The sequence below is a fragment of the Elgaria multicarinata genome, chromosome 10, assembly GCF_023053635.1.
Source record: "Elgaria multicarinata webbii isolate HBS135686 ecotype San Diego chromosome 10, rElgMul1.1.pri, whole genome shotgun sequence".
Taxonomy (NCBI): domain Eukaryota; kingdom Metazoa; phylum Chordata; class Lepidosauria; order Squamata; family Anguidae; genus Elgaria; species Elgaria multicarinata.
In genome coordinates, this window is record NC_086180.1 from 21,297,496 (window position 1) to 21,313,215 (window position 15,720).

The 15,720-nt window shown below is 46.5% G+C and overlaps 1 protein-coding gene across 1 annotated transcript in view; it reads left to right on the forward strand.

Moving 5' to 3' along the window:
* Positions 1 to 8,289: 8,289 nt before the first annotated feature.
* Positions 8,290 to 15,720, forward strand: part of GRID2 (glutamate ionotropic receptor delta type subunit 2) — a 1,050,481-nt gene continuing 1,043,050 nt past the window's right edge. Inside the window, exon 1 of the mRNA XM_063135400.1 lies at positions 8,290 to 8,453. Within this exon, the coding sequence (XP_062991470.1) occupies positions 8,366 to 8,453 (88 nt within the window). The 5' untranslated portion in view covers positions 8,290 to 8,365. The remainder of the gene's footprint in view (positions 8,454 to 15,720) is intronic.

Here is a 15,720-nt window from a genome sequence, read left to right on the forward strand (position 1 = left end):
CTTTCATCAAAGGGATGAAATGTGTACATTAAAAATGTGCACAACTATTGCATACATTCGAGGAAAGGTGCATGAAAACGTGCACAGTTTTTCACGCGAAAAGAAAACAAAGTTCACAATCAGATGTGGACACGAGTTGGGTCAAGCTTCAAGGTGGAATCTGGAGAACATTGACAAGCTTGAAATTTGCTGATTTCCCCCCATTCCTGTTCCCTGCCCTTTTCAAGGCTTTTGCAGAAAGTCTAAACTATGGCCCTATTCAAAAGATCCCTTAAACCATGGTGGTTAAAGCTTTGGGGTTTTTTTGCCACCATATCAAATGGTTTTAAAAGGAGGGTTGATAAATTCCTGGAGGAGAATATCAATGGCTACTAGTTGTGATGGCTATGTGCTACCTGCACTATCAGAGACAGTAAGCCAATATGCACACCAGTTGCTGGGGAACATGGGTGGGAGGTGCTGTTGCACCATGTCCTGCTTGTGGTTCCCTGATCAACAGCTGGTTCACTAATGTGTGATCTAGATGGATCCTTGGTCTGATCCAGCATATATTTATTTATTTATTTATTTATTTATTTATTTATTTAATTAATTTATATACCGCCCCACAGCTGAAGCTCTCTGGGAGGTTCACAAAAGTTAAACCAGTAAACATTAAAAAGTATACAAAATTTAAAAACCATCAGAAACATAAAAACAACAGTATAAAAACGAGAGTATCCATTTAAAAAACAACAGTTCTGGGGTCCATTAACAAACAAACTTAGCGTTGTTAAATGCTGTTAAATGCCTGGGAGAAGAAAAAAGTCTTGACTTGGCGTTTGAAAGAAAACAGTGTTGGTGCCAGGAGAGCCTCATCACGGAGATCATTCCACAGTCGAGGGGCCATCACTGAAAAGGCCCTCTCCCTTTATGTTCTACAATGCCCTTTGAGTGGCAACAGTTGGTGCCATATGTGAGGAAGCACCCATAAATATAGATATTGCAGTATATTTTATTGACTTAAGAGGCATCCATTAAAGACCACAGCAAGAGAGGTGAGAATGTATTCTCCCTTATGAGCCTGCCCGTGCTTTGAGATCTTCTGGAGAAGCCCTTCTTTGAGTCCCACCTTCTTCACAGGCACGCTTGGTGGGAACATGGGAGAGGGCCTTCTCGGTGGCTGCTCCAGTGCTCTGGAACTCTCTTCCCGGGGAAGCTAGGCTGGCTCCCTCCTTGATGGGCTTTCGGAAGCAGGCTAAAACATTTTTGTTCAAGCAGGCCTTTGGAGAATAATCCAGCCCTCCATCTATGTTAATGTTTTATAATTTTGTTGTGTATTTTTTAATTGTTTATGGTTTTGTTTCCCTCCCCCCCCATGTATATTTTAAACTTTGTAAGGCCGCCTTGAGGCCCAGCATTGGGCAAAAGGAAGGATACAAATAAATATAATAATAATAATAATAATAATAATAATAATAATAATAATAATGTATGGACCAACTATTTTCTGTTCATGGTGTCCCAGCTAAGTGTAGTTTGAAGGCATATGGTGTAGCCACCATGCTGAAGTTAACAAGGTCTGAGTCTGGTCAGAGCTTGAATGGGAACCCCATGTACACCACCTTGAGTTTTAAGAAGAAAGAAAAGTGAGATATAAAAGAACTAAGGGTGCAATCCTATGCATGTCTAGACAGGAAAAAAAAAGCCCTACAACTTTTAGCATTCATCAGCCAGCCTGACTGCGAAATGCTGGGAGTTGTAGGGTCTTTTTCTGTCTGAACCTGTATAGGATCGCACCATTTAATAATATATTTAAATACGTAATGATGAGATCTATTCGCTACATAAAAGACTTCTGCCAACATCATCTCCATTTGACCTGAGAGGATTTGAATCTGCCATAGTCTTGGGAACATACTTGCTCTTTCTGTGCCAACCCCTCTCCTCAAAAGTAAAAAATATTAGGGCACAGGTTAAGCAAGACTGTGATATAAAACAGTAACCATTTTCCATTGGAGAATAAATCTGGTGATCTTTGCTTAGTGCCTGCCAAAAGCATAATTCTGCTTAAGGAAAGATCAAGAAGGGACAAAAGAGAAACACAGGTATGGGTGGAAGAATAGACTGCTCTTTGGAGGAGTGTAACTTACACATCCTGGACTATATTTTGTGTGCTATTCATGTGCTGTTTAATAGGAGGAGTTACTGATTTGCAGTGGCCAGGCATGTGGCGTCTCCCTGAATTTCTGCTTTCCCTTTTCTCTCTGTTTGATAGACATAGAATCAAAGAATCATAGAATCATAGAATAGCAGAGTTGGAAGGGGCCTACAAGGCCATCGAGTCCAACCCCCTGCTCAGTGCAGGAATCCACCCTAAAGCATCCCTGACAGATGGTTGTCCAGCGGCCTCTTGAAGGCCTCTAGTGTGGGAGAGCCCACAACCTCCCTAGGTAACTGATTCCATTGTCGTACTGCTCTAACAGTCAGGAAGTTTTTCCTGATGTCCAGCTGGAATCTGGCTTCCTTTAACATGAGCCCGTAATTCCGTGTCCTGCACTCTGGGAGGATCGAGAAGAGATCCTGGCCCTAGTCTGTGTGACAACCTTTTAGGTATTTGAAGAGTGCTATCATGTCTCCCCTCCATCTTCTCTTCTCCAGGCTAAACATGCCCAGTTCTTTCAGTCTCTCCTCACAGGGCTTTGCTTCCATCAGACCCCTGATAATCCTGGTTGCCCTCCTCTGAACACGCTCCAGCTTGCCTGTGTCCTTCTTGAATTGTGGAGCCCAGAACTGGACGCAATACTCTAGATGAGGCCTAACCAGGGCCGAATAGAGGAACCAGTACCTCACTTGATTTGTAAGCTATACTTCTATTAATGCAGCCCAAAATAGCATTTGCCTTTCTTGCAGTCATATTGCACTGTTGGCTCATATTCAGCTTGCGATCTACAACAATTCCAAGATCCTTCTCGTTTGTAGTATTGCTGAGCCAAGTTTCCCCATCTTGTAACTGTGCCTTTGGTTTCTTGGCATTTATCCCTATTAAATTTCATTCTATTGTTTTCAGCCCAGCACTCCAGCCTATCAAGATCACTTTGAAGTTTGTTTCTGTCTTCCAGGGTATTAGCTATCCCACCCAATTTTGTGTCATCTGCAAATTTGATCAGCATTCCCTGCACCTCCTCGTCCAAATCATTTATAAAAATGTTGAAGAGCACTGGGCCCAGGACTGAGCCCTGCAGTACCCCACTCGTTGCCTCTCCCCAGTTTGAGAAGGTTCCATTGATAAGTACTCTTTGAGTCCGATTCTGTAGCCAACTGTGAATCCACCTAAATTGTTGTTCCATCTAGCCCACTTTTAGTTAGTTTGTTAATCAGAATATCATGGGGCACTTTGTCAAAAGCTTTGCTGAAGTCAAGATATATGACATCCACAGCATTCCCACAGTCCACAAGGGAGGTTACCCGATCAAAAAATGAGATCAAATTAGTCTGACAGGACTTGTTCCTGACAAATCCATGTTGGCTTCTAGTAATCACTGCATTGATTTCAAGGTGTTTACAGATTGACTTCTTTATAATCTGCTCCAGAATTTTCCCAGGGATGGATGTCAGACTGACTGGTCTGCAGTTCCCAGGTTCCTCCTTTTTGCCCTTTTTGAAGATAGGGACAATGTTAGCCCTCCTCCAGTCGTCCAGCACCTCACCTGTCTTCCATGATTTTGCAAAGATAATAGACAAAGGTTCTGAGAGTTCTTCCACTAGCTCCTTCATTACTCTTGGATGCAGTTCATCGGGCCCTGGAGATTTAAACTCATTCAAGGAAATTAGGTGTTCTTTGACCATTTGTTTATCAATCTCAAACTGCAATCCTGCCCTCTCAACTTCTGCTTCACTTTTTCCAGGGGGGTCATAGACCCGCTTTTGGGAGAAGACTGAGGCAAAGTAGGATTTGAGCACTTCAGCCTTTTCTTTGTCATCTGTTATCAATTTGCCATCCTCATTAAGCAGTTGAACCACCATTTCTTTCCTCTGTCTTTTACTACTCACGTATCTGAAGAAAGCCTTTTTATTGCTTTTAGCATCCCTCGCTAATCTCAGCTCATTCTGAGCTTTAGCCTTCCTGATGCCATTTCGGCACTTCTGTGCCACCTGTCTGTACTCTTCTTTTGTAGCCTGGCCTTCCTTCCACTTCCTATATGTATCTTTTTTTGTTTTCAGGTCATCTTTTTCTTTCCCAAAAGTTAGCCTGGGCAGAGTGCCATTGAAAACTGCCACTAATGCACCAAAGCAAAGAGAGAAGGGGGGGAATGGTAATCATGGTAACCTCATTCCACAGCCCCAAGGCAGTGACCATGTTTACATGTATCACTCAACCCCATCGGTAAAATTTAAGTGACTAACTTCTTTACCCAATCCTGTAGTTTGATGGCCTTTGATATTTGAGGCAGCGTATGGCCATCATGTCTAGTAGCCATTTATAGCCTTGCTGATGAACCCTTAGTCTGAACTCAAAATGAGCTATCCAAGGTACTTCAGCTCCTTTAGAGTTCCCGGCTGAATCCAAAGTGCTTTCAAAGCTCCACTGAAATTGGAGCCACCAGCCTCCACTGAACCAAATGCATAATGCTTTTATAGATCTACACTACGACCACACTTGGGATACTGTGTGCAATTCTGATCACCCATCTCAAACAAACATGTGGTATAGCTGCAGAAGGTGCTGAAACCAAAAGTATCAGGGAGGTGGAACAACCCCTCTATAAGGAAAAGGTTATCTTGTCCTTTGTTTTATTTACTACATTTCTATACTGTCCAATAGGCAAAGCGCTCAGGGCGGTTCACAATTTAAACAATAAAATACAACATAATAAACCCTTTGAGACTAAAAGGGGGTTTATTCATGATGGGAAGAATGGGTAGCTGGGGTCATCCGGCAAAGCTAAATGGATGGAGATTCAGGATGGACAAAAGGAAGGGATTCTTCACACATGACATGACTAACCAGTGGCAGTTTTCCCTCAACCTGGTGCCCTCCAGATGACTTGAACTACAACTCATAAAAATTAATAATGCTAAAAAGCATACAACGGCACAAAAATTCGAAAAAGCAGTATCATAATAGGTGTCCAAAAAAACCCTACAAAAAAACTACAACTCCCATCATCCCCCAGCTGCCATGTCCATTAGGTTGGGGAAGTCTGGCCTATGGAATTCACCACCAGACAATGTGGTGATGACCACCATTTTAGCCAGCTTGAAAAGCAAATAAGGCAAATTCATGGGGAATATGGCCATCAATAGATACTAGTTTAAAAAAACCAGTAGAAATTCATGGGTTTCTACCCTTCTCCCAGGACTTCAGAACACTGCAGCGCAATCTTACGCTTGTCCACCCAAAAACCAGTCCTACAGTATTCAATGGGACTTACTTCCAGGAGCTACACTAAGTTCCCAGCCAGGACATCTGAGGGGCTTTTGGATGTTGAGGACTCCTTCACCAGAAGATGTTCCTCTCAGTAGGTGGAGAAGGAGGTCTGCCAGTGGAGACATCTTTGTTGTGCTGTACCAGCTCCAGAACAGAGGTGCAGAACCTCTTTTCAGCCCATGGGCAGATTCCATTTTGGAGAAACTCTCAGGAGCCGCATTACAGAGGTGGGAGAGGCCAAAGGCAAAATGGGGGTGGCAGCAATATACCCACATATTTCATTTAAAGCTCGGTAAGCCTTACGAGAGGCATTTCAACCTTTTAGAATGAGGGGGGAAAACTGCAAAAAAGATGGAAAACTGCCAAGGAATTGCTTGTTGGGGCAAAGTCACATGGCTTTCTGTTGACCCCTGGGGAGCTGGATTTGGACATTCGGAGGCCTGGATTTGGCCCCTAGGTCAGAGACTCTGCACCTGTTTTGGGGCATCCGATTGACAATTGTTGGGAATATATAGGCTGCTGCCTCATACTGAGTCAGACCATTGGTCCATCTAATTCAGTATTGTCGACACTGATTGGCAGCAGCACTCCTGGTAGGATTCCTTTCCTCACCCTACCTGAAGAAGCCTGGGATTGAACCTTCTGTGTAGGAAGCATGTGCTCTATCACACTGAGCTACAGCCCCTCCTGATGTGGGCTTAGGTCAAACTTCCATCTGATCCAGAGGGACTCTTCTTATGTTCTTATCGCTTTGTGTCTGGGAGCTGACAAACTATAGGGAATCCTCTCCCCCACCCCTTCCCGGTGCTAGGGATACAAAGCTAGAAAACTACTTCACTGACACCTTTCTGTGCAGTATAGAAATTCCAGCCTGGGCTTTTTCAGGACACAATGTCATGGTGGTTAATGAAGAAGAAGAAGAAGAAGAAGAAGAAGAAGAAGAAGAAGAAGAAGAAGAAGAAGCAGCAGCAGCAGCAGCAGCAGCAGCAGCAGCAGCAGCAGCAGCAGCAGCATCGTTTCCTTACCCCCACCCCACCCCCCGTTTCCCGAGAGTAATTCCCCATCGTTATTAAATACCCATTGTGAGCAAAATCCAATCAAAAAACGTTGATAATGAAGCTGGTATTAATAGCTCGCTGGGTCTCTAGTTTTTGCCTCCCTTTGGAATCAGGCGTCCTGGATACCTGCTCTTCCCTCACCCCCCCCCCCCATCGCCCAAGCCACCTTGCTTCTCTTCCTTAAACCATCTCTCCCCACCCCACCGCCGACTCACTTTTCAAAGACGGAGAGAGACCACGCGGTGGAGTTACAAGGTGAAACCCGTCGAGGTGGTGGCACCTTCGTCTCTCTCTTCCCCCCCCCTCCTCCCCACCTTCTAAACTGGGGGCAGAGACCTCCCCCCGCCTTCCTGCCCTCTCCGATCCGTTGCCCTGGAACGCTCCTCTTGCAACTCTTCCGGATGCGCTTTGCTCGGCGTTTGCCTGTCACCCAGATCACTTTCTCTCCCCCCCCCGCCCGCCACCCCGCCCCGCCACCCACCCCAGTTTAGCAGACGAGCTCTTTTTCCACGCGGCTTCTCCCTCGCCCTCCAGATAGGGGGAGAAGGTGGCTGCCGGGAGGCGGCCTCTTCTTGCGCTCTCGCTCTCCACCCCCCCGCTCGCGCTGGCTGAGAGCGCTTCTCGCTCGCTCGCTCGCTCGCCCTCCCTCTCTCTCTCTCTCTCCTAGGCGATCCATTTCTAAGCAACGTGCTGGCTAGCGGCGGAGCTTGCCAGCAGCTAGGGGACTCTCTCTCTCTCTCTTTCTCTCTCTCTCTCTTTCCTGCATCCCACCAAGCAAGCAAGCTCCAAAACGCCTCCTCGGGCTTGAAGCCGCCGCCGCCGCCGCCACTGCAGAAGAGCATCGCCGCAAATCTCTTGCTGCTGCTGCTGCTGCTGCTGCTGCTGCCGCTTTGCTTCCTCGCTCAATCCACCGCTCCGTGGATCTGCTTTTTTCTCGGGTGACCCGCGTCGGAGAGTGGTTTTTCGCAGCCTTCGCGTCCCCCTCCCTCCCCTGAAGGTGCAGGGGGGGAGGAGAAAAGCAAGACGAACGTCGCTATTATTATTATTATTATTATTATTATTATTATTATTATTATTATTGAAGAGGGGAGATCAAGCTTTCCTCTGGCAACCCCCACCCTCACAGCCAGTTCTGCATTCTCAGCTGCATCGCTTTGAAGTTCACTTTGGGGTTTTCTTTTTTGGAAGGGTGGGTGGGGGGAGAGATTGGAGACGGAGCGTGCTCTCCCTTACACATACTTTGCAGGGATCTGGTCCCTCGTCTGGAGATCCAAAAGGAAAGCGAGTTCTTCTGCTTCTGATTATTTCCCCTCCCGGGTGGCTGGAGTGTTTATTGGGGGGGGGAAAGGGGGGGACCCTGGAAGGGTTGGTCGGTTTGCGGGTTGCAAGTCCTTCCGCCGGAGAGGCGCGCTGGGCACCTGGCTGTGCGGATCGCCGTCGGAGTAGGGGGGTGGGAAGAACCACCTTCTCTCTTTTTTCTTTTTTTCACGATTTCAACCCCCACCCCTCGAAAAGGCTGAGGAGGATGTGATGAACCCTGAAGCGCGCCAAGCGGTTGCCCCGTTGACATCTCCGGAGGAGAAGGGGTTGCGGGGGGTGGGTTGGGGGTGCTCGATGGATTTGCTGCAGCAACTCCCCGCAACTCTGGCGATGCCCGGTCGCCCCCCGAAGTGACGCGGACCTCGTAGCGAAGAGGTTCTCCCCGCCACCGCAACGCCAGACTGGATCGGCTCCCTCTTTGCAACCAGCTGCGGCTCTTTCCAGCAGGGTCCAACCGGGATTTAAGAGGCGCCCGCCAACTCCAAACTCGCTCTTCCTCGGTCCTCCTGGTCGCTGGTGATCGCTAACCTCCTGGCCGCCCCCCGCCCCTTTCCCCCGCTCGTCCGAAGCGCAGGAGATGGAAGTTTTTTCCTTCGCTTTGCTGGTGGCCGTGTGCGGGACTCGAACCTGGGAAGCGGCGCTGGCGGATTCGATCATTCACATCGGTAAGTCGAGCCGCCGCCGCTGCTGTTGCCGCCGCCGCCGCCGCTCTCCTCGTCCTCCTCCTCCTGCAGCTGCCTACTTTGCTGGCTTCCCTTTGCAGTTTCCCCCATCTCCTTTCGCCTCTCATCCCTGCCTTGTTTTCCCTTCCGTAACGGACCGCTCTCTCTTGACTCGGGGCTTTGGGGCTTTGTTGCGCGGATCTGATCCGTTTGGAGCTTTTTTGCATGGACCTGATCTAGATGTCGGTTTGAGCCTTTTCAAAACGGGTATGTGGATATGTGATTGCAGGCGTTTGGGGGGGGGGGGAGAGAGAGTTGTTTCCCAGCGTCTCTTCCTTTCCCCCCAGCCCCAGCCCCGGTTTCTTCCCAAGCCGTGGAAGGGAAATGACGGTAAACAGCCGGAGTTTGCTTTTCACCCTGCAGCGTGTCTCTCCATCAGCTATTTTCTCGCCTCCGGCTTCCCACGGCCGACGGAGTGCCCTCACTGGGAAAGCCTGAAGTCTATCCCCCGTACATTGTAACGATCGCAAGCCTACACAGCGCATTCCCAACCCCCCTCTAGCCCGCCACGCGCGCGCGCGCGCGAGCGCACACACACACACACGGATGCCCCCACGTTACCCCCCTCCCCCTCTGGAGGAACAGGTGGTTCGCCAACGTGAGCCCTTTCATTCCGCCAAGCCGATCTTCGCATTTCACCTCCCTCCGGCGGGCGGCGACGGTGCTGCGGGCTGTCTTTCCTCCACCCCCACCCCACCCCCGGGGGAAGCCCGCGATCGTGGCTTCGGCAGGCTGGATGGCAGCGCCTCCTTGATGGTTTCTCATCTCCGTGGCAGGACGGAGAGGATCCCCGGGGGGGGGGGGCTCTTTTGCCTGCCTGCCTGCCCACCATCACCGGCTTAGATCCAGCACGGCGAGGGTTAAAGGACCCCCCCTCCTTTCTCACCCTCCGCTTCTCCCAAAGCTGCTTTTGGGCCCCACCTATTGGCCGCAGCATTGACGGCCACTCGGGGACTTGAACGCTCGGAGAGGAGGAACGGCGCGGGCGCGGGGGGGTGGGGAGCGATTGTGATTCACAGAGCTATCTGCAGCAAGCTCAGTCCGAAGCCTACCGTTGCCAGTCCACGGAGAGTAAAAGCAGGGAAGGGAGAACTGAAAGGGGGGGGACTGAACTCTGCCCCCCCCCAGCTCAGAATCCCTGCAAAAAAACCCACTGCCCTTTCGGTTTTGTTTCCCCGCCAAAGCGAGAGGGTCCTCCAAATCGCCTATTCCCCCCTTGAAAAGAAAAGCATCTCTGGTGAGGAGCTTCGCCCAACAAGAACTTGCGTGTGCGTTGTGTGTGTGTGTGTGTGTAGGGGGTCGTTCTTCACTGAAGTGCTTTGCAAGCACCACACGCATGAGAGAGGAAGCGTGGATCGCTGGGCTTGGAAAAGGAAGCAATCCAAACCAGGGAGGTAGTGGGACAGGGAAAACCTCAGTGTCCCGTCCGTCTCCCCGCCCCCTTCTGGACAGGTGGAATGGGGGCGGGAGAGAGACCAGCAAGGGTCTGCTCTCAGGCATGGTCACAGCTGAAAGTCACACACCCCTCCCCAATCCCTCTGGCACATCCTGTGGAAAAGGTACAACTGGTGATCCTTCTTTGATGAACCAAGGCCAAATTCCTTGCTGCTCCTGTACCTTGCCAACTTGGTGGTGACTCTGGTGGGCCTTTCTGACTTCAGCGATCCCTCTTTGTAAACATGCCTGCCAGACGTTGATCATAATGTGATGTTTCAGCGAAGGGGATCAACAGGGCTGGTGGAGGAAACCACACACACTAGGACTGGAGAAGGTTGCCTCTCTTCCTGCTCACACATCCCCCAGAGCGCAGCTCTTGGCCTGGTTTCTGAGGGTCCAGAGACCATAAGGGGTCCATCCATAAGGGGTGCTGCTTAATGGCTTGCCTGGGTCATTGAATATTAGATGAACAAGCCTTGGTTCACAGCAGTGGACTTTCCTGTAGAAGTGAGGCAGGTCATAATTTAAACAAGGCATTTCTGTTGCTGTTTCAGTTTTTGAAGTCGAAAACTTACCGGAAAGGGCCCTTTGTGGGACAGGGTGTGCTTTGTTGTGAGCAGGCGAAGTTACAGCTCTCTCTGTGGAGGAAGGTTTGGGACGAGTCCCTGTGTACTTGGAACAATGACTTTCGCCAATGAATAGTTGGATTGTGAAGGAAAACTCTGGCCGCAGAGAGACTCCTAGTCTTCCCTTTTCACTAAGCAAACAGTTGCATGCACTGTTGCGCTGTGGTTTCACATCAAACAGTTCCTTTCCTGCCTCTCATCACGTTAATTGCTATTTATGTTTACTGGATGCCCAGTTTAATTATTTATAACAGGCAAATACAGCACTATGTAATTTATATTATATATATATATATATATATATATATATATATATATCAGAAAACAAATGCCATTGATGATTAGATCCAGGAAAGGAAAGGAAAAAAGTACATTTGCTCTGAAAAGGGAACAGTGCAGGGAATCCAAAGTGGATTCTCAGACAGTTAATTTCACTTGGAAAGACAATTAGTACATTTGACAAGGGGATTAGCTCTTTTTATAGATGGCTTTATGTTGCCATGAAACTGGCAAATTGATAATTGTCACCCAGAGCTCTCATTCTCCCCCCTTTCCCTCCCCCAACATTTATTTTCAGGGTATGGAAAATAAGTAGCTTGAAATAAGCAACAATTTCATGTTAAATTGGGTCAGTTGCTGAATGCAGCAGTTATTTCCAAAGTATAGAGGCTTCTGCCTCCAGTCGCCCAAGTTGTGAGTTATGATTCTGGCTTCGGATGTATATTAATGTTGCATGAAACCCTACCTTTCAGAAAACACATTTAAGTGAGAAGTGAGGGTTTTATCTTAAGGATAGAGGGACGATGAAAATAATTGGACAAATCACACTGCTTCCAAACTAGGGTTTTCAGAGGCAATGAAGAAAGGGGAAGTTCAACATTCTGGAGGAGATAAAATTGAAACAGCAGGTATTATATCTGTTCCAAATCCAAAGAAGCAAAGAGACTGACTATTTCTCAATGCCATCATACTTTTAAAGTGTGCAAAAAAACATTAAGTGCATAATACACAGAGGGAAGATGTGTGTGTGTGTCAGGGAGAGGGAGCTAGGAATTCACCAATCAAATGGTAACTGGTGTGTATCTCTCGCAATAGCTGATTTGCCCGGCTTCATATAGAGTAGTTTTTATTTATACATTTATCACAAGGTTGACTTTTTAGAATGTGTGTTGTGTCTTAACAGACAATCTATTAACTAACCACAACAGGAATGGATGCCAAACGGCTGTGGTCAGACAATTAGGGATTTCAATTAAACCGAAATAGAGATGGTCTTTTCTCTACCAAATTCACACCCTCCTCTGATTAATGTACCCTTGTTTTTTGAGCATACATGTTAACAGGCTATGTTTCTCCGATTGTTGAGAAGACTGGCATAGTTCATGCGTTTCTGCTGACTTGAACATTGTGGATGGAAGCAGGCAGTTTAGAAAGACTACATTAAGCATGCTTGTGAAAACGTTGAAGCCAATCACATCTTCTGTAATTTTTCCTAGCATGCATATTAAGGAAGAGGGGGTTTTCTGCAAATTTTTTGTAGGCGGGGTGGTGGTGGTGGAGGTATGTATTGAAACGACGCAATTCGACATTATGCCACTTCCTTGAGCCTATGCATTGATTGAATAATTTCATCAGGCTCACATTACTTGATTGCTTAGAAGTTTCCTAATGATCTGTATGCTGTAGGGAAGAACTCAAACGCCGTGAGCGGAATGGCAATGATATTGTGTTTTATGAGGCTATTCAAAAAGTCGCTCTGATTTATGCAGCTCAAAAGCTTCGAAGTCTTTGAGATTAGCCATGCTGCCTGCTATTTTCTTCATACATTGCTTGTCCTATGTTCTTCGCTCCCTAAACACAACAGGAGTTTGAGAACACTGCTTTAATTAAGCTGGGATTAGGTGGCATTTCCAGCCAACTGCACAATTTGTGTACGGCGCATGGAGGGTCTCATTTTTTAATATTTAGTGATACGTGCTTGTCCATTGATTTCGACCTCTGAGTACTCTAATTAGAATTTCGTGTGTGAGTGTTCATATGCATACAGAAAGATGAATACAATGTTCAAATGAAGCAACGTCCTCCCGAGGTGGAATCAGCAACTGATGCTGTGATACAAACTGCATTCATTTCAAAGGGAGCTGGGTGCGAATCCTTTGCAAGCTCCATTCCAACAAAATGGAAGTGGTAATATATGGTGGTTTTCCATTCTTTGCCTCCCAGTTTCCCATGATGCTTCTTCACGTATGAGATTAACAGCATTGTCCTGTGCGGTTTATTCTGCACTGAGATCAGTGCGATTTACTGAGTCCCACTGAGATCAGGTAAGGTTATGAAGCGTTACGCCACTAGGACTAAAGTATATACAAGCAAACAATATGAAAACAATTCTGTCTTCTGTTTTAGCAATCAAAATTCGCAATATGCTTCCTTTAAATAAAACTTCACGTAATGGATTTTTTTTTTAATTTGTAAAAAAGGAATATGTGGAAGCTGCCAGAAGAAATTCAGTTTTAGTTGCTTTTCCTCCCACTGAGAGATCTCATGTATGTTTTTGCCTTACTCTTAAAATTTCTCAGGATTCTATTTCATTTCAGTTACCGATCCATTGCCGCCGCCACCCACACTAGCTTTTAAAGCCTATAAACGTGTAATGCTTACTCCCAGCCAGGTGCATGCATGATTAGCCCTTACTCCAGTTCCCAGATTTGTACTTACTCCTTGCTGCTGTTCACTGACATACATGCATTTTGCACATGCTCAGAAGTTCTAGGTACAGGACTGAGAATTCTTTCTTGCTGTGTAGCCACTCCCCTCTTTGGGCTGATTCCCCCCACCCCGCTGACCCCACTGACCTAAATCAAACATACCACCTTCGTGAAAATGGGAGAGGAATGAGAAAATGTTTGGCTGGGTTTAAAATCTGGGTGCCAACATATTTCCAGTACCTTTAACAGCAGGATGTGAGGCAGAAGTTAGTGTTTTCTTTCTCTGTGAAGAGGAAGGCCTGAGGGAAGCTACTACAAACCACTGTCAAGAATTGTTCAGGGCTCCCTTCTCTGTCCCCTCCAATATAAATTCAAATTATTTTCAATTAGTGGTTGATAGGAATGTTTGAAACTTCCCCGAGGAATCTTGGTAGTCTTATAAAGACCTTTAGCTTCCTTCCAAATTCCTCAGATGTTTCACTGAAAAGGATCTTCCAATTTCTTTTCGAATTGCACCTTAGGCAAAATTGTGTTGCAGCTTGTATTTGTAAATGTGGGATAATCCAGCTAAACCCTCCATGCTACATATTTTTTTTTCCACCCTTCAAACACAATACTATACAAGGGAACTGAGATTCTAAATTACTTTGGAGATTTATTTTCACCTCTTGCATCCTTTAAAAGTGTTGGGTACAATCTTGGTTGACGGCTTAAAATACCGCATACAGTCCCATGGAAATGTAGTACATTGCACTCCTGTTTAACACTTCTCCTGTTAATATAGTATAACCATGTTACAAATTCTGTTTACAAATTCAAGGTGAGACGAGTAACTACTTCTTGCTACAAGGGTTAAACGTAGCACTCATATAGACTAACTGTGTTAGTTGTTCAGGTATTTTAATAAATTAGCATGTGCTTTCATGGATTACAACCCACTTCATCAGATGCTATAAGCGGAACTGGAGACTGTGGCCTAATCTACACCAAGCAGGATATTGCACCATGAAAGCAGTATTAAAGCGATATATAAAAGGCAGGAGCCACACCAAGCAAGATATATCACTATGAAAACAGTATGAAAGTGGTATATGGTATGTGTCAATGGGCCCCAACAGTTATCAGTGCACTTCAATACCGCTATAAAGCAGTAGTGTGGCTCCTGCCTTTTATATACAGCTTTCATAGTGCAATATCCTGATTGGTGTAGAATAGGCCTGTGGGACTGATTCTTCTGTTGAAATAAATGGGAATGACATGTGCTTAACTCTGGCTGGATCATGCCCATTATTATTTTTTGAAGGGACAATTTTCACATTCGGTGTAAATTTGTTTGTGCTATATTTGGACATTTTACTTTCACATATATGAAAACTTTAGCATTCTTGTGCAGTTTCCCTGTAGTTAAATCATCTCTTCCAAGGCATAGGAACATAGGAAGCTGCCACTATTTTAGTACTTTCTATGGGGCCAGCATCACAGTTAGACATGGGCCATGGCTAGACCAAGCCTATATCCTGGGATCATCCCGGGGTCATCCCTGTGCATCTAAACGACACACAGGGAATCCCGGGAGCAGGCAGGGATGACCCCTCCATTTGCCTGGGATAATCCTTAAGTCTAGCTAAGGCCACGGTCTGGCAGTGGCCAAGGGCCTACACCCCAGCAAGGACTCACTGACAAGTATGCATTCATGCCTATAAGGTTGTGTAAACAACCCCTTTATGGCCACCATTTCTATAACATTATTTTCCTGAAAAAGCCTGAGCCACCATGGTTGTGGGAAATGATGGCTCGCTATGAGGATGGACAGCCCCAAGGCTTGGTTGTGTGCTCACGAGGCCATTAAGAAGTTTGCGTAGTGCAGCAAAGAGGGGTGGGTGGTGGTGGCAGCTCAGCGACCACCCAACAAAGCAGAGTGTGCGTGATTCTGAACAGCTATATGGATAAGAACCGCCTAGACTTGCTCTTCCTCTAGGGACTCTTGTTCCCCTAGATCCAGGAAATTACAGACCATTTAATTTAATGTCTGTTCCAAGTGATTTGGTTGAAAGTATTGTTAAACATAAAATTACTAAGCATATAGAAGAACAAGCCCTGCTGAAAAAGAATCAACATGGCTTCCACAAAGATAAGTCCTGTCTCATTTACCTTTTAGAGATTTTTGTGCGTGTCAGTAAACATATACAGTAGACAGGGGTGATCCAGTAGACGTTGTTTACTTGGACTTTTAAAAGGCTTTTTACAAAGTCTCTTACCAAAGATTCTTGAGCAAACTTAGCAGACATGGAATAAGAGAAGAGGTCCTCTTAGGCCGTAGCTAGACCTAAGGTTTATCCCTGGATCATCCCAGGTTCGTCCCTGCCTGAGCGCTGGATGCCCTGTGTGGCACTTAGATGAACAGGTTTGACCCCAGGACAATCCTGGGATAAACCTTAG